The following is a 22,737-nucleotide window of genomic DNA, read 5'->3' on the forward strand; positions in this document are numbered from 1 at the left end:
GCGCTATGAGCATTGTGTCTTTGGCCAGTGATCCAACCTTAATAAAAGCTACAAATAGTCCATTCAGTCCCAGATGGAGGAATTACAGCCAGAACCTGGAGCGTCTACAGCCTTGGATCCATTACATCTCAAGAGCTCTTGTGAGTTCTGGCAGCGACACATCACCTGGGAAAGCTCAGAACTGGTGAACAACGTGTTACCAACAGAACGACAACATGACCCCCTCACAGATTACCCCAATAATGGCACATTTACTGAGCAATTCCAGGCACAACTGAGACTTTGCTCAAGGTAATGTTGTATGGGAAGTGTGTTTTTTTTTTTTTTTTCCTTAAAGAAAGAACTTATTACATTTTTTTTATTCATAATGCCCCTTTCATCAGCCATTTGGACTGAACAAATATTTCATACGGTTACTGAAATAAAGTTCCACACTATAATACTGCTCCTATGTACAAGAATATAACTACTATAATACTGCTCCTATGTACAAGAATATAACTACTATAATACTGCCCCTATGTACAAGAATATAACTACTATAATACTGACCCTATGTACAAGAATATAACTACTATAATACTGCTCCTATGTACAAGAATATAACTACTATAATACTGCTCCTATGTACAAGAATATAACTACTATAATACTGCCCCATATGTACAAGAATATAACTACTAGAATACTGCCCCATATGTACAAGAATATAACTACTATAATACTGCCCCTATGTACAAGAATATAACTACTATAATACTGCCCCTATGTACAAGAATATAACTACTATAATACTGCCCCGTATGTACAAGAATATAACTACTATAATACTGCTCCTATGTACAAGAATATAACTACTATAATACTGCTCCTATATACAAGAATATAACTACTATAATACTGCTCCTATGTACAAGAATATAACTACTATAATACTGCCCCGTATGTACAAGAATATAACTACTATAATACTGCTCCTATGTACAAGAATATAACTACTATAATACTGCCCCTATGTACAAGAATATAACTACTATAATACTGCTCCTATGTACAAGAATATAACTACTATAATACTGCCCCTGTGTACAAGAATTTAATACTATAATACTGCCCCTATGTACAAGAATATAACTACTATAATACTGCCCCATATGTACAAGAATATAACTACTAGAATACTGCCCCATATGTACAAGAATATAACTACTATAATACTGCCCCATATGTACAAGAATATAACTACTAGAATACTGCCCCATATGTACAAGAATATAACTACTATAATACTGCCCCTATGTACAAGAATATAACTACTATAATACTGCCCCTATGGACAAGAATATAACTACTATAATACTGCCCCTATGTACAAGAATATAACTACTATAATACTGCTCCTATGTACAAGAATATAACTACTATAATACTGCCCCTATGTACAAGAATATAACTACTATAATACTGCTCCTAAGTACAAGAATATAACTACTATAATACTGCTCCTATGTACAAGAATATAACTACTATAATACTGCCCCCTAAGATTAAAAGCTGCAAAAGCTTTATTATTAAAATAATAAAAAAGTACTGGTAACCATTTGCTGTCCTGAGTATTTCTAGGCCTTCATATGTAGACACCATTTACTAACCTCTAATTTGCCCATTGTCTTTTTGTTATAGTCATTGATGTTCAGTGTCCTGGCAGCACAGCACGGCTGCCCTCCTTTTTCTGCAAGAGGCGCTGACTGCTTCAAGTAGATCTGTCACCAAATTATACAATACAACCTGCAAACCTAAGAAAATAGATCTTACACCGGATGAGCCCGGTATACTTACTTCCTTAGTTGTAAACCCCCGTTACCGCGATCCTGATATGGGATTTCAGTGTAAGCACACTAGCCTTGTCAGATTTACTTTAAAGGGATAGTCCAGGACTAGAAGCACACGTCTGCTTTCTTCATACCGCCAGCCCTCACCCTGGCCAGTATCTGGCATGGCGTCTCAGTTCCATTCTCCTAAATGTGACTGAACTGCAATACCAAAACCAACCTGTGGTCAGGGGTGGCGTGGTTTGTGTAAGAAGTCAGACATGTTTTTCTAACTGTGGACATTGCAATTAATTCCGCCTACTCGTAACCATTATTGATTGTGCAATTGTATAACTTTAGAGCCAAAGCGCGGATTTTCCACAGCGGCAAAAAACCACAACGATTTTTAATAACTTTCTTTGCATTAATGCCACGGAAGTAAATGACAAAGAAACCAAAGAAAACGAAGCGTTTAATGAACGTCAGGAGTTGAAACTTCCCAAGTCTGCGCTGTACTATCCCCCCCATCATATCAAATAAACACCGCCTGATGGCCGCTGGTATTATGTCGTTCCCCCTGTAAATAATCCCTCCGTGACCTGGACTGGAGGAGTCGGCCGAGCGGCGCTCCGTCTACAATGTCTCCGATGAATTATGCATGGTGGAAACTTGTTCTTCACAAAGGCTTGTTACAATGGATTGTCCCCGTGAACCCGAACGTATCAGACGGGTGTACCGAAACGTTGTGCGAAAGCGTCCAGTGTGTACACCGTGCCGTAACCTACCCGGGGGTCCATGCTGATGAAGTCGTCCAGGTTCATAGAAGATTCTGCAGGAAAGGATTGAAGGTTTAGTCATTGCTACTCGTGTAATGGACAGATCCCTGTGTGCACATCTCCTGAAATGCTCTGTGCTGCTGGGTAGCTGTAATGAATCCATTTTAGCCGACCGCAGCAACTTGTTCAATCGCATGGTCACAAAAACAATCACAGCAGAAAACAGGTCACTGTCCCCACACGGAATCAGCACACTCACCTTCTGCTGCTAATTATTGTGACGTGATCAGACACAAAGATTTTTCATCTCCACCTACTTCATGATATCTGGGGCATAGTCTGCTCCCTGAATAATTACTTTTGTGGAAAGTCACTGCTGGCTCACATAATCAGTACACCCCTCACCTGCTGCAATCATTCTCATAGAGAATATAAAAACAAGCTTTATTTTCCCTGCCAGTGTTCACCACCATGTCAATACTGACATCCCGCCATGGGCTCTACCCGCACACGCCAGGATGTCGCTTACACCGCTGTGGGCATGCTCCTTTCACGCAAAGGCATTTATTGATGGCAGTCCCGGATTAGTCCAATGACCGCAGGCAGGAAGAGCAGGGACAACTAAACTTCTGTTTTACTTACCGTACATTTAATACAGTCTTCATTATAGATGGCACTAGGAGGCTGATAAGAAGGTATTGGGGGCACTTTAAGTTAAATCATGATGACAGGTTCCCATTAAAGAAAATTACATTTTGTTGAAAAGTTGTTCTTTTTTATTTTACATATCACAAGCTATAAAAAAAACACAAAAAACAACAAATAATTTTACAATTTTTGTATATTTTTTTGTTCAGTACAGAAGAGTTTTCATCATTCTCATTATCACCACAGACAGGATTAAAATGTCAGGTTACACTTATATACAGAAGATAACACAGGACCCACCATTCACAATATGTGATGTCACAGCTCACCTCCTCCTCCTGTACAATGACTGATAACCCCTCTATATACAGTAGATAACACAAGATCCACACAATAGGTGATGTCACAGCTCACCTTCTCCTCCTGTACAATGACTGATAACACCTCTATATACAGTAGATAACACAGGATCCACCATTCACAATAGGTGATGGCAAAGCTCACCTCCTCGACCCATTTCTGTCTGCCACTCTGTGGTAGGGCGGTACTGTCCATATGTGATAAAATACTTGCTTCTCCTAGGTGCTGCAGACCCTGCCCCTCTCTCCGGTCTACTCCTGAATAGCCCAACATCTCTAAAGTTATCATCAAGCTAATCAAAGTGTAGGATTCAATTTATGCTTCTGTAGAACTTTATGGCTCCCAACTCTCTTGTTCTCTTCCACAACTGAACTTTTAATTGCTAGGCTGTGCACAGCTGTGTTTGTTGCTGGCTGCTGACAGATCAGTTATGTGAAACTGCAAATGCAGCTCTGATTGATGCGTATGGCAGAAGATTATCTTCTGCCATACCCATCAACAGAGCAGCACTGGCAGTTTCACTTCAATGATCTCTCAGCTAAAGGCAACAAACAGTTCAACTTCTCTCAGCCCCTCTATATAAAGGCCCATCCTGCAGTATATCACGTCTCAGCCCTTCTGAATAAAAACTCTTCCAGAAGTATATCACTCCTCTCAGCCCTGTATACAACCCTTCTGTCTTGCACAGTTGTAAGATGGCCCAGGGCTAGGGGCTCCTTCCCTATCCCTAAATCTAGGAGCACCCTAGCTATCCCTGCTCCCCAAATTAATTCTGATGTTGAAGACCCAGTGCTGTGTGTCTTGCCGTGCTGCTAAATCACCTCAAATCGGTCCCCACCCGCCACCCAGGGAAATGGGGAGTTGTAGTGTATAAGAATACACAAACCAGACTTAGGCTGGGGTCACACATGGCGTAAGAAAATACGCCACGTATTATACGTCCGTACTACGGCCGTAATACGGAGAAATGTCCCCAAAATATTGATCCGTAGTCAGGGTGTTTCAGCGTATTTTGCGCATGGCATCCTCCGTATGTAATCCGTATGGCATCCGTACTGCGAGATTTTCGCGCAGGCTTGCAAAACCGACATCTAATGGATTTATGTGCTCAAATGTTAGGGAAAACATATATACAGTATATATATATATATATATATATATATATATATATATATATATATGTCATTGAGACACATATATATATATTCTGTATTTAGATTTCATTCAGCGCGATATCTGTGAACAGCCGCTAATTCAATTGCCGGCTTTTCATTTCTCCTGCACAAACCCGACAGGATATGAGACATGGTTTACATACAGTAAACCATCTCATATCCCCTTTTTTGTTGCATATTCCACACTACTAATGTTAGTAGTGCGTATGTGCAAAATTTCAGCGCTGTAGCTGCTGAAATAAAGGGTTAAATGGCGGAAAAAATTGGCGTGGGCTCCCGCGCAATTTTCTCCGCCAGAATGGTAAAGCCAGTGACTGAGGGCAGATATTAATAGCCAGGAGAGGGTCCATGGTTATTGCCCCCCCCCGTGGCTAAAAACATCTGCTCCCAGCCACCCCAGAAAAGGCACATCTGGAAGATGCGCCTATTCTGGCACTTGGCCACTCTCTTCCCACTCCCTGTAGCGGTGGGATATGGGGTAATGAAGGGTTAATGCCACCTTGCTATTGTAAGGTGACATTAAGCCAGATTAATAATGGAGAGGCGTCAATTATGACACCTATCCATTATTAATCCAATTGTAGGAAAGGGTTAAAAAACACACACACACATGATTACAAAGTAGTTTAATGAAATAAACACAGCGGTTGTTGTAATAATTTATTGTTCTCCCATTCCATTTCCAGGACCTCGCTTGGCAACATAATAAACGCACAAGATACATACCTTCTGCTGTCAGATCTCGTCCCACGAAGTAATCCATCTGAAGGGGTTAACTAATATTACAGGCAGGAGCCCTACAAATGCAGCTGTGCTCCGTGCTTGTAATCCCCGGGGAATGAATGAAATGTAGGTCATTGACCTACATTTCCTTCAGTCGCGGTGATGCGCCCCCTGGTGGATGTCCTCATATGACCTGGAGCGTGGGAAAAAGTTCCCAGGCTGCAGTTCATGAGAACATCCAGCAGGGGCGCATCACCACGACTGAAGGAAATGTAGGTCAATGACCTACATTTCATTCATTCCCCGGGGATTACAAGCACGGAGCACAGCTGCATTTGCAGGGCTCCTGCCTGTAATATTAGTTAACCCCTTCAGATGGATTACTTCGTGGGACGAGATCTGACAGCAGAAGGTATGTATCTTGTGCGTTTATTATGTTGCCAAGCGAGGTCCTGGAAATGGAATGGGAGAACAATAAATTATTACAACAACCGCTGTGTTTATTTCATTAAACTACTTTGTAATCATGTGTGTGTGTGTTTTTTAACCCTTTCCTACAATTGGATTAATAATGGATAGGTGTCATAATTGACGCCTCTCCATTATTAATCTGGCTTAATGTCACCTTCCAATAGCAAGGTGGCATTAACCCTTCATTACCCCATATCCCACCGCTACAGGGAGTGGGAAGAGAGTGGCCAAGTGCCAGAATTGGCGCATCTTCCAGATGTGCCTTTTCTGGGGTGGCTGGGGGCAGATGTTTTTAGCCACGGGGGGGCCAATAACCATGGACCCTCTCCTGGCTATTAATATCTGCCCTCAGTCACTGGCTTTACCACTCTGGCGGAGAAAATTGCGCGGGAGCCCACGCCAATTTTTTCCGCCATTTAACCCTTTATTTCAGCAGCTACAGCGCTGAAATTTTGCACATACACACTACTAACATTAGTAGTGTGGAATATGCAACAAAAAAGGGGATATGAGATGGTTTACTGTATGAAAACCATGTCTCATATCCTGTCGGGTTTGTGCAGGAGAAATGAAAAGCCGGCAATTGAATTACCGACTTTTCACTAACAGCGCTGCGTATTTCTCGCAAGTCACACTGCAGGTCCGTGTGGAATCCGTATTTTTCGCGCCCCCATAGACTTTCATTGGCGTATTATTTGCGCAGTACGCTGACAAACGCAGCATGCTGCGATTTTGTACGGCCGTAGAAAGCCGTATAATACTGAACCGTAATATACGGCTAATAGGAGCAGCCCCATTGAGAATAATTGTGCCGTATGTAATGCGAGTTTTACGGACGTAGTTTCTGCGCTCTTACGTCCGTAAAACTCGCATGTGTGACCCCAGCCTAACAAGGGAAGACATACAGACATAGTTATTTCATTTAGCATACAAATATGCGCTCACAAACCACAGACTGAAATACCTGGAAATAAAGGAAAGGAAAAACCACATAGGAGAGGATGAGGATATGCACACAGGCAAAAATCAACAAGCAATAATCTCCGGAATAACACTCCAAGTGCCTCCTCAAACAACCAACACCTCTAACCCCAGAACCAGGAAGTAAGAAACTAACACTGGCAATCCCAGACGGGAGTTTATATAGCAGAAGAGAGTGGCCAACACTGAACAGATTATGAAGCATCATCAGAAGAATAACAAAAAATTGGAAAATAATTCCATGCCATGAAAATTAACTTAAATCAAAAACATTTCTATTGAATTTCAGCCCTGCCACAAAAATGACCTGAGTACATCATTTCAGTGATCTTGTTAGCTCAGGCGAAAATGTTAACGAGGACAAGGCAGCTGATCTCACTGTCATGCTGACTGACATTGTCTTCTTCCATGGTTACATTCAAGGAAAAACCATGTGGTCATCACTGCTGTGAATCAAAAGAGCTTTACAGGCAAGGACATTGCTGCTTGTAAGTTTGCCCCAATGTTAACCATTTATCAGATCATCAAGAACTCAAAAAAAAAGACATTCAAAAGCTGTGAAGATGGTTTCAGTGCACCCAAGAAAGTCAAGCAAGTACCTGGATCATCTCCTAAACAGGAGTCAGCTGTGGTATCAGATCAACACCAGTGCAGAGCTTGCTTTGAGATGGCAGCGGTCACATCAGGCCAAAGCTTTTAGAGGCTGGCCTGGTTTAAAGAAGGCCAGCAAAGCTGCAGTTTCTCTTCAAAGAAAACAAAGGACAGACTGACTGTGCTGGAATTGGACTGCTGAATACTGGGTTAATGTTATTTTCCCTGATGAAGCCCCTTCAGACTGTTTTGGCCATCTGGAAGAATAAATGCCCAGAGAAGAAAAGGTGAATGCTACCACGAGTCCTGTGTCTGCCAAAAGTAAAGCATCGAGAGACCACTCATGTGCAGGGGCTTCTCATCCTTGGAGGGGGCTCACTCACAATTTTACAACACGGCCATGAATAAAGAATGGGATCTAACCCCATTCTCATACAGCCATAACACTGACACGGGCATTTTTGTTCAGGACATGTGAAGAAAATGGAAGTTCCAGCACCCATAACGCTGGCAAGATACTAAAGGAAATCTGCCATCTGAAGAGATTAGATAGAAAGTTACAGCGCATGAGACTTGGAACAGTTCCTGGATAGACTTGTGGTGGATGTGATCTCCAAAGCCTTGCTTTTCCACAGGATGGGCACACTTTAGTCGCTTTCTCGGACGCCCAGCAATGTCCACCAGAGTAACATCTGCAGCAGACGTACTGATCGCAGCCTAATGTTTGTGTGACGACCTGTAAACATTTCACAGCAGATTTACAGAACTCGAGCACATCTGTCACATCCCGATCCAGAGCGGATCATGACGAGCCAGAGAGATTTTGGAACCGGTTCTCAGAAACCAAAACAAAGCTGCACTGGCTGCCGTCAGGACCGGGCTTACTCCAGAGGTAAAAGAAAGAAAGCGCAATACTCCAGGAGCAAGAAAGTGGTGGGTGAGCAGAGGTGAAGCTTATAGGGCGCCATGATACTGTCTGGTCAAGAAACCAAACATTCTAGAAGAGCAAGTCCACATGTAACAACTACACTGGAAATATCCACAGAGATCTATCATAGAATTCACAACACAAAATCCAGCAGTGCTACGAGTGCAGCTCTGGGGTATAATACAGGAGGTAACTCAGGATCAGTAATGTATGTACACAGTGACTGCACCAGCAGAATAGTGAGTGCAGCTCTGGGGTATAATACAGGAGGTAACTCAGGATCAGTAATGTATGTACACAGTGACTGCACCAGCAGAATAGTGAGTGCAGCTCTGGGGTATAATACAGGATGTAACTCAGGATCAGTAATGTAATGTATGTACACAGTGACTGCACCAGCAGAATAGTGAGTGCAGCTCTGGAGTATAATACAGGGTGTAACTCAGGATCAGTAATGTAATGTATGTACACAGTGACTGCACCAGCAGAATAGTGAGTGCAGCTCTGGAGTATAATACAGGATGTAACTCAGGATCAGTAATGTAATGTATGTACACAGTGACTGCACCAGCAGAATAGTGAGTGCAGCTCTGGAGTATAATACAGGGTGTAACTCAGGATCAGTAATGTAATGTATGTACACAGTGACTGCACCAGCAGAATAGTGAGTGCAGCTCTGGAGTATAATACAGGGTGTAACTCAGGATCAGTAATGTAATGTATGTACACAGTGACTGCACCAGCAGAATAGTGAGTGCAGCTCTGGAGTATAATACAGGATGTAACTCAGGAACAGTAATGTAATGTATGTACACAGTGACTGCACCAGCAGAATAGTGAGTGCAGCTCTGGAGTATAATACAGGATGTAACTCAGGATCAGTAATGTAATGTATGTACACAGTGACTGCACCAGCAGAATAGTGAGTGCAGCTCTGGAGTATAATACAGGATGTAACTCAGGATCAGTAATGTAATGTATGTACAAAGTGACTGCAGCTCTGGAGTATAATACAGGATCACTAATGTGTCCATAGACTCCCTGCACTCAGATACTGATAGATGGAAGATAATTTTTGGCAGACGGGGTGGATTTTGATGAACGTCGGGCCTGTTGTGAGTGTAGCAGAGCCGCACACATAGAACCAACCTGAAGAGAACCCAATCACTCACCTGATGTCTTTATACAAGGATATGGGGGAGGTGGTTTCCTCCATTCATTGTTAACATCTTTCATATGGGATCGATCAGAAGCGAACGTCCTGAGATACTCATCTGCCGGAATTACCCTCAGTTTCCTAGGAGAGAACATGCACGCTCTGTTATACCGTAGGAGCAGGGACATGTCACATAGGAGGTCTCCGCCGGCTGCTCACGTCACCTGTACCTAGTACAGAGACCCCATGTTAGCATGCCGCAGCTGGGCCACAGCGAGGGACGCCCCCATTACACCCATCTCTGGGGGTCTCACCAATCTAACATTCACCATCTAATCTGTGGATAGGTGAAAACATATAATTGATGGAAACAAACTCTTTAAATGGTAGATTTACTTTGGTGCCGCCATAAGGATATGTTCACACACAGCAACTATTTCTGGATTCGATAAGCCATCTCAGTTACCTGAATGGGGCGGTTTAAGAAAAAAGCGCAGATTTCTGAGAGTAGTGTTCAGATGAACAGGATAGTTTGCAAAGAAGCATCCTATGCAAACGGGGCCAGTGCAAAAATCACAAAATCAGCACATAACATGTGGGGGATCCGGCTTTGTTTTCTGCAAGTGACTACATTAAACTATGCAATCGTTTTGGTCTATTGCATTTTTGTAATATATATATATATATATATATATATATATATATATATATATATATATATATATATATATATATATATATATATATATATACACATACACACACACACACACACATACATACATGTTCTCCCTTTTTTTTGGTGTGTATGTGGTGCAGGGATTATATATATTCATCAGTGTGATGGGGGGGGGGGGGAAGGATGCACAAAAGATTAAAATATAAAAAAAAATAAAAATTGGAAAAAGAATTTTGTTTTAGTCCTGCATTAAGCTGGCCTAAAGTTCTGATTGTCTTGGTCGTGTTTGACAAGCAATTAAAAGAAAAAACAAAAACAAAACACAATAGCATAAAGGTGGAGAGCTCAAATTTTGACGAAAGGGGTTGATGTGAATGGTAATAATCTATCTTGTAAATAGAAATAAAGAACAAAAAAATAAAATGGGAAGTAAAGTCCTATTAAAGGGAACCTGTCAAGTGACAAAAATACTATTAATCTGCAGATATGGGGTTTTCAATGCTGCCAAGGTGAATAAAGCTCACTCCTCCTGGCAGATTAATCAGTGCTGTGGAGTCAGAGCCCATTTTGGTGGAGTCGGAGTCATGGAAATTGAGGAGTTGGAGTCGGAGATTTGGCTTAGGGACTCCACAGCCCTGAGATTAACCCCATACCTGCAGGTTGATAGCGTTTTTTTTTTTTTTTTTCACATGACAGATTCCCTTTAACTAATCTAATTAAATGCTGACCTCATGTGGCCAGAATGGGAACTGCAACAATCAATTACAAGCCATTTTTTTGGTCCTAGTAGATAGACTTGAACAAGTGATCCCCGACAAACTTCAGAAAACATATTATAATTCTGTTGCGTGAGGTAGACGTCCCCTTTGGAGCTTCTTCACAAAATCCTCAACATCATGCAGTATATAAGTGAGGCCCTTGTCCACAGCGTGTACCACGCGGAGAGTCAGTGCACATAGCAAACACTTCAGCAAAGCGCCGGGAGAAAGACAAGTATTTTATTTTATTTTTTTAATATGTTTGGGGCCCCCACACTGTACATTGGGGTGTAGGCATACTTAATTCTGCATGATATAAAGTGATTAAATTATAATTATTATGTTAGTATTAATATTGAGCAGAATTAATTTCACTATTGGTTCGGCCTCCACAACAGTCACATGTGGCCCCAAGGGAAAATTAACCCCTTCATGACTTATGATGTATTTATACAAGTCATAGGTCGCCTCCGTCTTTGATGCGGGTGCCGGCGCTCATAGCAGATGAGCATTTTTTGCAACAAATTTGCAGGGCTGCAACCCTTCTATTGCAGCACAAGCGATCAGATGGAGACTGTTGAAGCAAGTAAAAAAGTTATAAAAAATATTAACTATATAAAAAGTTCAAATCCTCTCCCACTCGCCCCATTCAAAATAAAATAAAAATAAACAAAACCCCATATATTTGATAATGCCGCGTTAAGAGTCGCCTGATCTATCAAACTATAAAAATAAATTAATCTGAGAAGTAAATGGCATAAAGAGAAAAAAATAAATAAATCAAAATGCCACAATTATGGCGTTCTGGTCATTGCAACATTACAATAAAATGAAATAACGGGCGATCAAAACACCGTATCTATCCCCAAATGGAATCAATAAAAACGACAGCTCGTCGTGCGAAAAATAGGCCCTCAACCAGCCCCAGATCCTGAAAAATGGAGATGCTGCAGGTCTCGGAAAATGGCACTCCCCCACCATTTTACAAACGCAGGATTATTGTTTATACCACTTAAATTAAAAAAAAAAAAATAAAAACCTAGACATGTTTGGTGTCTGCGTACTCGTAATGACCTGGAGAATCATAGTGGCCGGTCAGTTACAGCATTTAGTGAATGTGGTAAAAAGCAAAGCCCAAAACCCACTTTCTTTGCAATTTCACAGCACTTAGAATTTTTTTCCCCGTTTTCCAGTACACTATATCGTAAAACCAATGGTGTCGTTCAAAAAGTACAACTCGTCCCGCAAACACAATTACAAAAAAGCTCTCACACGGCCATGTTGATATAAAAATGAAAAAATGTACGGCTCTGGGAAGAAGGGGAGCAAAAAAAAACAAACAAAAATGGAAAAATCCAAGATGGTGAAGGGGTTAATTGCCCACCCCTGCCATAACAGTAGGTGGTGCCCAGTGGTCAGGGACCCGGCCGTGCCTTTAACAAGGCAGAACAGGATTAATTCCGCAGCAGCTTGGAGAGGCCCAGCCATTACAAAGGTTTGTTCGGGGCGGCGCACATCCGCTACCGGCAGGTATCGTGCTCCTGTACTATTCATTACATGTGCAGGTATGACGGCATCAGACCCCGAGGGTCACAGGAACAACCACGTGCTGTAATCCAGCAGTTTACCTTCTGAAGTCTTTACGGATAAGGTGATCCGAGCGGAGAGCTTCCTTAATGTAGGCATCACAAGGGCAGGGAAATGGCAGCACTGTGTCCAGATCATAGACGACCCTCTGCCCATCGCTGCCGGCGTCATGAAGCAAAATGACATGATAATCCTGCAGGGGCAAAGCAAGATGCAGGCGTCATGCCCCATACTATAGCGCCGCCATAAGTGAGAGCCCCGTACAGGGAATTCTGGTCCATGCTCCAGAGACGTAAAAGCGTTTCCCCCACGTCATCGCACGACTGTCAGAATCGTATCATTTCAAGGAATCATCGACTTTAGAAAACCAATGTTCATATACCATACTAGAAATAATAGATCATACAGGGGCCCAAATATCGAGGGGCCACAGAGCGTAACGGTAGAATTACACCGAGACAGAATAAATAGTAAGGCCCCAATGGTAAGAAAGTAATTCACATTACAGGTTTGGGAGGAGGCCGTCCTCACCCAGATCACCGGATCCTCGCCTTCCCCACACTTCTGCTTCCAGATCGGAATCTGCAAATAACAAAAATCATGGAGAAGAGAGAAAGAGAAAGCAAGAAAAAGAGAGAAGAAAGAAGAGAACATAGGGGCAGTATTATAGTGGTTATATTCTTGTACATAGGGGCAGTATTATAGTAGTTATATTCTTGTACATAGGGGCAGTATTATAGTAGTTATATTCTTGTACATAGGGGACAGTATTATAGTAGTTATATTCTTGTACATAGGGGCAGTATTATAGTAGTTATATTCTTGTACATAGGAGCAGTATTATAGTAGTTATATTCTTGTACATAGGGGGCAGTATTATAGTAGTTATATTCTTGTACATAGGGGGCAGTATTATAGTAGTTATATTCTTGTACATAGGAGCAGTATTATAGTAGTTCTATCCTTGTACATAGGGGGCAGTATTATAGTAGTTATATTGCTGTACATAAGGGGCAGTATTACAGTATATTCTTGTACACAGGGGTAGCATTATATCAGTTATATTACGGTACATATAAGCGGTATTACTATAGTATAATCTGGTACATACAGTCGGTATTATTACAGTACATTCCGGTACATACAGGCGGTATTACTATAGCAGTTATATTCCAAAACATAGAGGCGGTATTATTGTAGTATATTACGGTATATACAGGCGGTATTAGTATAGTAGTTATATCCTGATACATACAGGCGGTATTAGTACAGTATATTCTGGTACATACAGGCGGTATTAGTATAGTATAGTCCTGTACATACAGGCGGTATTAGTATAGTATAGTCCTGTACATACAGGCGGTATTAGTATAGCAGTTATATTCCGGTACATACAGGCGGTATTAGTATAGCAGTTATATCCCGGTACATACAGGCGGTATTAGTATAGTATATCCGGGTACATACACTGTATTCCAAATTATTATGCAAATAATATTTCCTCCTATTTTCTCTAAATTACCTATCTGAATTGCAGTCATTGTTATTTTCCAGTCATCTACTAGTCTAATATAATTGCAATGTTTTGGAACAAACTGCCTATGAAAACAGTATCTTTAAAAAAAAAAAAATAAACACTCAAAATGCATGTTCCAAATTATTATGCACAGCAGAGTTTTCAACCTTTTTTATTTTATTTTGAACAAAAAAATGGTCAATTGTGAAGTTATAAGCATTATCAGCTTATTACAAAATGGAATCAAACAGTTTAAGTGAAAACACCGGATTACTCACCGGTAATGCTCTTTTATAGAGCCCACGACAGCACCCACTAGAGAGAGGGGATCCGCCCCTAGGAACAGGAAACCTACAGAGAGATAAAAGGGGCGGCCCCCCCCTCGCTCCTCAGTTGTTTTAAGGCCCCGTCTCACTAAGCGATTTACCAACGATCACGACCAGCGATACGACCTGGCCGTGATCGTTGGTAAGTCGCTGTGTGGTCGCTGGGGAGCTGTCACACAGACCGCTCTCCCCAGCGACCAACGATCAGGGGAACGACTTCGGCATCGTTGAAACTGTCTTCAACGATGCCGAAGTCCCCCTGCAGCACCCGGGTAACCAGGGTAAACATCGGGTTACTAAGCGCAGGGCCGCGCTTAGTAACCCGATGTTTACCCTGGTTACAAAAAAAAACAAACCGTACATACTCGCCTTTCGGTGTCCAGGTCCCTCGCCGTCTGCTTCCTGCTCTGACTGAGATCCGGCCGTACAGTGAGAGCAGAGCGCAGCGGTGACGTCACCGCTGCGCTCTCACTTCTCACTGTACGGCTGCTCAGTCAGAGCAGGAAGCAGACGGCAAGGGACCTGGACACCGAAAGGCGAGTATGTACTGTTTGTTTTTTTTTACATTTACGCTGGTAACCAGGGTAAACATCGGGTTACTAAGCGCGGCCCTGCGCTTAGTAACCCGATGTTTACCCTGGTTACCAGTGAAGACATCGCTGGATCGGTGTCACACACACCGATTCAGCGATGTCAGCGGGGCCTCAACGACCAAAAAAAGGTCCAGGCCATTCCGACACGACCAGCGATCTCACAGCAGGGGCCTGATCGCTGGTACGTGTCACACATAGCGAGATCGCTACTGAGGTCGCTGTTGCGTCACAAAACTTGTGACTCAGCAGCGATCTCGCTAGCGATCTCGCTATGTGAGACGGGGCCTTTACAGAGAAAAGGAGGAACCGCCGCCAGATTTTTTAGTTAACAGGTTCAGGCATACAGGTCCTTCTCAAAAAATTAGCATATAGTGTTAAATTTCATTATTTACCATAATGTAATGATTACAATTAAACTTTCATATATTATAGATTCATTATCCACCAACTGAAATTTGTCAGGTCTTTTATTGTTTTAATACTGATGATTTTGGCCTACAACTCCTGATAACCCAAAAAACCTGTCTCAATAAATTAGCATATCAAGAAAAGGTTCTCTAAACGACCTATTACCCTAATCTTCTGAATCAACTAATTAACTCTAAACACATGCAAAAGATACCTGAGGCTTTTAAAAACTCCCTGCCTGGTTCATTACTCAAAACCCCCATCATGGGTAAGACTAGCGACCTGACAGATGTCAAGAAGGCCATCATTGACACCCTCAAGCAAGAGGGTAAGACCCAGAAAGAAATTTCTCAACAAATAGGCTGTTCCCAGAGTGCTGTATCAAGGCACCTCAATGGTAAGTCTGTTGGAAGGAAACAATGTGGCAGAAAACGCTGTACAACGAGAAGAGGTGACCGGACCCTGAGGAAGATTGTGGAGAAGGACCGATTCCAGACCTTGGGGAACCTGAGGAAGCAGTGGACTGAGTCTGGTGTGGAAACATCCAGAGCCACCGTGCACAGGCGTGTGCAGGAAATGGGCTACAGGTGCCGCATTCCCCAGGTAAAGCCACTTTTGAACCATACACAGCGGCAGAAGCGCCTGACCTGGGCTACAGAGAAGCAGCACTGGACTGTTGCTAAGTGGTCCCAAGTACTTTTTTCTGATGAAAGCAAATTTTGCATGTCATTCGGAAATCAAGGTGCCAGAGTTTGGAGGAAGACGGGGGAGAAGGAAATGCCAAAATGCCTGAAGTCCAGTGTCAAGTACCCACAGTCAGTGATGGTGTGGGGTGCCATGTCAGCTGCTGGTGTTGGTCCACTGTGTTTCATCAAGGGCAGGGTCAATGCAGCTAGCTATCAGGAGATTTTGGAGCACTTCATGCTTCCATCGGCTGAAATGCTTTATGGAGATGAAGATTTAATTTTTCAGCACGACCTGGCACCTGCTCACAGTGCCAAAACCACTGGTAAATGGTTTACTGACCATGGTATTACTGTGCTCAATTGGCCTGCCAACTCTCCTGACCTGAACCCCATAGAGAATCTGTGGGATATTGTGAAGAGAAAGTTGAGAGACGCAAGACCCAACACTCTGGATGAGCTTAAGGCCGCTATTGAAGCATCCTGGGCCTCCATAACATCTCAGCAGTGTCACAGGCTGATTGCCTCCATGCCACGCCGCATTGAAGCAGTCATTTCTGCCAAAGGATTCCCGACCAAGTATTGAGTGCATAACTGAACATTATTATTTGATGGTTTTTTTGTTTGTTATTAAAAAACACTTTTATTTGATTGGACGGGTGAAATATGCTAATTTATTGAGACAGGTTTTTTGGGTTATCAGGAGTTGTAGGCCAAAATCATCAGTATTAAAACAATAAAAGACCTGACAAATTTCAGTTGGTGGATAATGAATCTATAATATATGAAAGTTTAATTGTAATCATTACATTATGGTAAATAATGAAATTTAACACTATATGCTAATTTTTTGAGAAGGACCTGTATATACATATTTACAACTTCATATTATATTACCCTATTATTTACATCTCCCTACCAAGGCACCACGTGCAACTAAATAAAGAAAAAGGGAGGGATGTGAATGGGTGCTGTCGTGGGCTCTATAAAAGAGCATTACCGGTGAGTAATCCGGTATTTTCTATTCGCCACGACAGCACCCACTGAGAGATTTACAGAGACTATAGATTGGGTGGGTTAACTGAGTCAAGAACCGAAACCCCAAAGGTTAGATCAGAAGCAGCAGATAGGTCTAATCTATCGTGCCTATAGAAGGTATTAGGTGAAGACCAAGTTGCAGCCTTACATATGAGGTCTATTGGCACGTTCGCCCTTTCTGCCCAGGAGGTCGACACGGCTCTTGTGGAGTGTGCTCCCACATGCATTGGAGGATCTCTTCCTCCAGCTTTATACGCCAGGATTATGGCATCTCTGATCCAGCGTGATAGCGTGTTCTTTGTGACTCTGGAACCTTTGGTTTTCCCCTGAAAAGACACAAAGAGAGCCCTACTCTTCCTCCAGTCCCCAGTCCTTTCTAAATAGGCTAGAACAGACCTTTTTGCATCTAGGGTATGAAGTCTTACTTCTTCTGGAGTGGTCTTTATAAAAGGTAGGTAATAAGATCTCCTGGGATCTATGAAAAGTAGTGGCTACTTTAGGGAGATAACAGGGGTCCGTTTTCAAAATTATTCTATCAGATGTCACAGAAAAGGAGGATCAATTGACAAGGCATGCAGATCACTCACTCTTCTAGCGGATACTAACGCTACCAAGAATATCGTTTTTAACGAGAGGTTCTATTTTCCTCCAGACCCTGACATAGATTTGGGTAGTAGAAGGCTTTCTACTCTTCATGAGGGTATCTATGAGCCTACTAGAAAACCCTCTTAGAGTTAATAACTGCCTCTCAAATGCCATACAGTCAGATTCATGCCTTTTACCCGAGGATGGAAAAACGGTCCCTGAGACAACAGGTCCTTGGTCTGAAGCAGAATCCAAGGGTCTGTAGTTGACATCGCCCTGAGCCAGGAGAACCATGGTCTTTTGGGCCAAAATGGGGCTACCAACAGAACTCTTGCCCCCTCCTCCCTTATTTTTCTTATTACTATAAGTAATAGATTCCATGGAGGGAATGCATAGGCCAGGTCGAATGTCCATGGCACCTGAAGGGCATCGAATATGTCCGGGTTGTCCAGTCTGCAAAGGGAAGCAAATGTTTTGACCTGACGGTTGGACCTTGTTGCGAATAGGTCTATTTGAGGCATGCCCCATCGGTCTGTTATCTATCTGAAAATCCTTCTGTTGAGCATCCACTCCCCTTGATGAAGGGTATGACGGCTGAGGAAGTCAGCACGAAAGTTGTCTATGCCCCTGATGTGCACCGCTGATAAGGACAACAGATGATTTTCGGCTAACATCATGATGTCTGATGTGACTTCCATAAGATTGTCTGACCGTGTACCTCCTTGATTCAAATAGGCCACCGCAGAGGTGTTGTCGGAGAGGACCCTTGTGTGAGAGCCTCGTAGCTGGGGAAGAAAGTGGAGTAGGGAATAATATATGGCTTTTAATTCTTTAAAATTAGAAGATTTAGTCGATTCTGATCTGGACCAAAGACCCTGAACCACCTGATCTCCAAAATGTGCCCCCCAGCCTTCAGGACTAGCATCCGTGGTCACTATAGTAGAAGGAGTGACGACCCATTGTACCCCTTTTGATAGATTTCCCCAATCTAACCACCATGTAAGGGAGTGTACTACCTCTGATGTTAGAAAAACTGTCTGATCTAAATGCCCCCTACTCCTAATGTTCTCCTGTAAAATAAAGTTCTGGAGCTGCCTGGTATGGAATTGCGCCCATTTAACCGCAGGGATACATGATGACAGTGAACCTAGCAACGACATGGCATTTCTCAGTGACATACTACGTTTTTTGATTGCTAAGCCAACTTTGTCAATAATGGAAGACTTCTTATCATCAGGCAACCAACATATTTGGTCCACTGAATCCAGAAGGAGTCCTAGGAACCTTTGACATGTGACGGGTTGGGAGTCTGGATTTTTCCCAGTTAACAATCCAGCCAAGCGTTTGTAAAGAAAACGCCACCTCCTCCAACCTTTGCTCACACTGTAAGGAATTTTTTCCCACAATTAGTAGGTCATCAAGATATGGAATGACCAGTGTGTTCTTTAATCGTAGAAAGGACATTACCTCCAAAAGTAATTTAGTAAAGACCCTAGGAGCCATAGATAGGCCAAATGGCCTTGCTCTATATTGTAGATGACAAATTTGACCGTCTATACAAACTGCTACCCGAAGAAACTGCTGGTGTGACTGGTGTATAGGAAGATGGTAATAAGCATCTTTGAGATCCAGTACTACCATGTAACAGTTAGGGAACACATTTTTTATGGCTGATCGAATGGATTCCATTTTTAATGGTCTGGGTTTTAAAAAAAGTGTTCAGCCTCTTTAAATTAAATTTAGTTCTAAAGGATCCGTCAGGTTTAGTAATCAGAAACAAGGGGGAGTAGAACCCCTTCCCTGTTTGAGATGACGGAACCTCTATTAAGACCCGTTTGGCCAAAAGGGACTTAACTTCAGTTTCCAGTGCTTCTTGCTGCAGTCTGGATTTTAGGGAGGTGAGCAGGAAGGAATCCGGAGGTTTTCGGATAAAGTCTAGGGTGAGGCCTGAAGATATTAAATTTATGGCCCATGGATTTACAGTTATTTTCTTCCACTGAACAATAAATCCCAGAAGTCTACCGCCCACTGGTGGAATAGGGTTCTCGGAATTTTTCGGCTGGCCTGAAGGGACGTTTGTTGAACAAATTGCCCTTCTGCCTGAACTCTTTGTTTCTCCATTGGTCTTTAAAGCCTCCCTTTCTGCCAAATGATGGCTTCCTGAATGCCCTTCTGTAAGAAGGAACAAAGGGATTAGGGAACCCCTTTTTTCTCTCACCCGCCTTAGTGAGTATTTCATCCAAAACTGTTCCAAAAAGGTACTCACCTTGGCAGGGTATGGCACACAATTTGGATCTAGACTGGGCATCCCCCTTCCAGTTTTTCAACCATAATGCTCGCCGAGCAGTTTTAGAGAGGCTAGCTGTCCTGGCCGCCAGGCGGAGAGAATCTACGGAGGCATCGGATATAAAAGCCGCAGCACCCTTAATCAAGGGAATAGATGCACGTAATTTCTCCCTAGATACACTTTTGATATTTTGGTCCAGCTGGTCTAACCAAACCAGCATAGATCTACTGGTACATGTGGCTGAGATTGCCGGCCTGAATGCAGTGACACAGGCTTCCCACGACTTTTTCAGAAGTGCGTCCGACTTCCTATCTATGGGATCGGATAAGGAACCTGCATCCTCCACAGGTAAGGAAGAACGGCGAGACGTGGATGCGACAGCCGCATCAACTTTCGGTATTTTAGCCCAGGCATTCAAATCCTCGTCATCAAAGGGGTAACGTCTCTTACAGGATACTGGTATAAACCCCTTCTGCCCCTTACTCCATTCTTTCTTAATGAGGTCCTTTATAGCCTGGTTTACTGGGAATACGTGGCCCTTTCGCTGAGAGAGTCCCGCGAACATAACCTCCTGGGGCGTTTGGGGTTCTTTTACCTCAGACACCCCCATCGTATTCCTTACTGATTTAACCAGATTGTTCACGCCATCAGTTGGAAAACAGACATAGTCCTCTTCATCTGATGAACCAGATTGACTCAGACGTCTCTCACCTATCTCCCCACTTTCTGCTGATGTGTCAGCTTTTGGTGAGGATATTCTCCTACTCCTCTTCTCAACACTGACAGAGGGACCACCACCCAACGACTGAAGTTCCTTCCGAATCATTAGCCGTATTTCATTCATTTTAACGGACTCCTCCTGCCGCAGGGTGTTATCTATACATGCCTGACACAGCTTTTTAGAATAAGAGTCAGGTAGGGGCTCGATACATATAGCACATTGTTTGTGCTTGGTCTTCCCTGTCCTTTTTGCCTAAAGAGGGACATAAGCATAGGAGACCAATATAAGCTTCAGTGAAGCTGCATACCCACTCATCCTGAAGTATACTATATACCGGCTGTTGGGTTGTTCGTGTGGCCTGGGGTGTGGTACAGGATGACTTCCTTCCCGATTTGTCAGTGGAATCACTTTTTTTTTTTTTTTAGAGTGTCCACTACTCCTCTTTGTAGCATCACCACTGGGCACTAGTGGCTCTCCCACGGGGTGCTCACAGACTTCCTCTTGGGACGACATAATGCACGCTGCTTGCACTTATCAAACGGAATTTATAGTGCATGATTTCAATTACACAGCCCCCGCAGCTGTACCATTTTTTTTTTTTTTTTTAACCTGCTATCACCTCCAGGGAGCAAATGGGAACCGCCAGGAGGAATCCAACATGGCAGTTCCCCCAGAAATACAACGCCGACCTCAGGGGTTCGGCCATACTACATCCGGGATCCTGGTAGCACTGCGCATGCGCCGGCCGCAGATTCCCGGCAGTTGCAACCCCGCACCATCATACCTGAGGGACCGGGGGGCCACCGCTGTCCAGCGCCACACCTCTCCAGACCGGGACCGACCAGGTACATTATCGCGCACTCTCGGTCGTCCCTAACAATGATGTCCCAACAGGGAGACCGTTGGTATCTTCAGGCCCCACAGTTTGGCCGCCGCAGATGAGGAGGGAGCCATCAGGAACCCTCGACTCTGCTCTACTCGCTCTGGAGCCCCTGCCGCTCAGCAGAGACGTACAGGCGGCATCCAGGCGAGTTTTTCCTCTTCTAAACAACTACACAGATCTTCTCTGTGGGTTCCCTTCTAGGAACAGGAAACCAAACGAGGAGCGAGGGGGGGGGGCCGCCCCTTTTATCTCTCTGTAGGTTTCCTGTTCCTAGGGGCGGATCCCCTCTCTCTAGTGGGTGCTGTCGTGGCGAATAGAAAACTTTATTCTAGGTGATGTTATATTTGCACATAGGACCCCTTGTTTGAAAGAAACTTCTGAACTCTCTCGTCCATTGAATTTGTCAGTTTTTGGATGGTTTCTGCTCCAATTGTTTTGCATGTGGACAGAATACCCTCCCAGAGCTGTTGCTTAGATGTGAACTACCTCCCGCCATCATAGACACTCCTTTTGATGATGCTCCAGAGGTTCTCAATGGGGTTGAGGTCAGGGGAAGATGGTGGCCACACCATAATTTTGTCCTCTTTTATGCCCATAGCAGCCAGAGATGCAGATGTGTTTTTTGCAGCATGAGACGGTGCATTATCATGCATGAAAACGATCTTGCTGCGGAAAGCACGGTTCTTCCTCTTGAACCATGGCAGGAAGTGTTGTTTTAGAAACTCCACATAGATTATGGAGTTCATCTTTACCCCTTCAGGGATCATAAAGGGGCCGACAATCTCTCTCCCCATGATTCCAGCCCAAAACATTACTCCACCTCCTCCTTGTTGGCGCCTTAGCCGTGTTTTCATGGGGTGTCCATCAACCAGCCATCCTCCACTCCATCCATCTGGACCATCGAGCGTTGCACGGCACTCATCGGTGAACAAAACCGTTTGGAAGTCAGTCTTCATGTATCGTTTGGCCCACTGGAGCCGTTTCTGCTTGTGTGCAGTGGATAGAGGTGGTCGACAGGATGGCTTACGCACCTCTGAAGGACCCTGCATCTTG

General features: G+C 43.4%; 1 protein-coding gene across 3 annotated transcripts in view; it reads right to left on the reverse strand.

Moving 5' to 3' along the window:
- Positions 1-2,266: 2,266 nt before the first annotated feature.
- NTAQ1 (N-terminal glutamine amidase 1) overlaps positions 2,267-22,737 on the reverse strand; it is a 42,078-nt gene continuing 21,607 nt past the window's right edge. The window contains exons 3-6 of one of the 3 annotated variants that reach the window (XM_077271175.1): positions 13,176-13,226; positions 12,686-12,837; positions 9,637-9,761; positions 2,267-2,640 (exon numbers count right to left, since the gene is read on the reverse strand). In XM_077271175.1, the coding sequence (XP_077127290.1) occupies positions 2,534-2,640; positions 9,637-9,761; positions 12,686-12,837; positions 13,176-13,226 (435 nt within the window). In that variant the 3' untranslated portion in view covers positions 2,267-2,533. Of the gene's footprint in view, positions 2,641-3,282; positions 3,383-9,636; positions 9,762-12,685; positions 12,838-13,175; positions 13,227-22,737 lie in introns of those variants that run through there. The other 2 variants (XM_077271177.1, XM_077271176.1) reach the window with 2 other exon arrangements.

This window comes from Ranitomeya variabilis, chromosome 6, assembly GCF_051348905.1.
Source record: "Ranitomeya variabilis isolate aRanVar5 chromosome 6, aRanVar5.hap1, whole genome shotgun sequence".
Taxonomy (NCBI): domain Eukaryota; kingdom Metazoa; phylum Chordata; class Amphibia; order Anura; family Dendrobatidae; genus Ranitomeya; species Ranitomeya variabilis.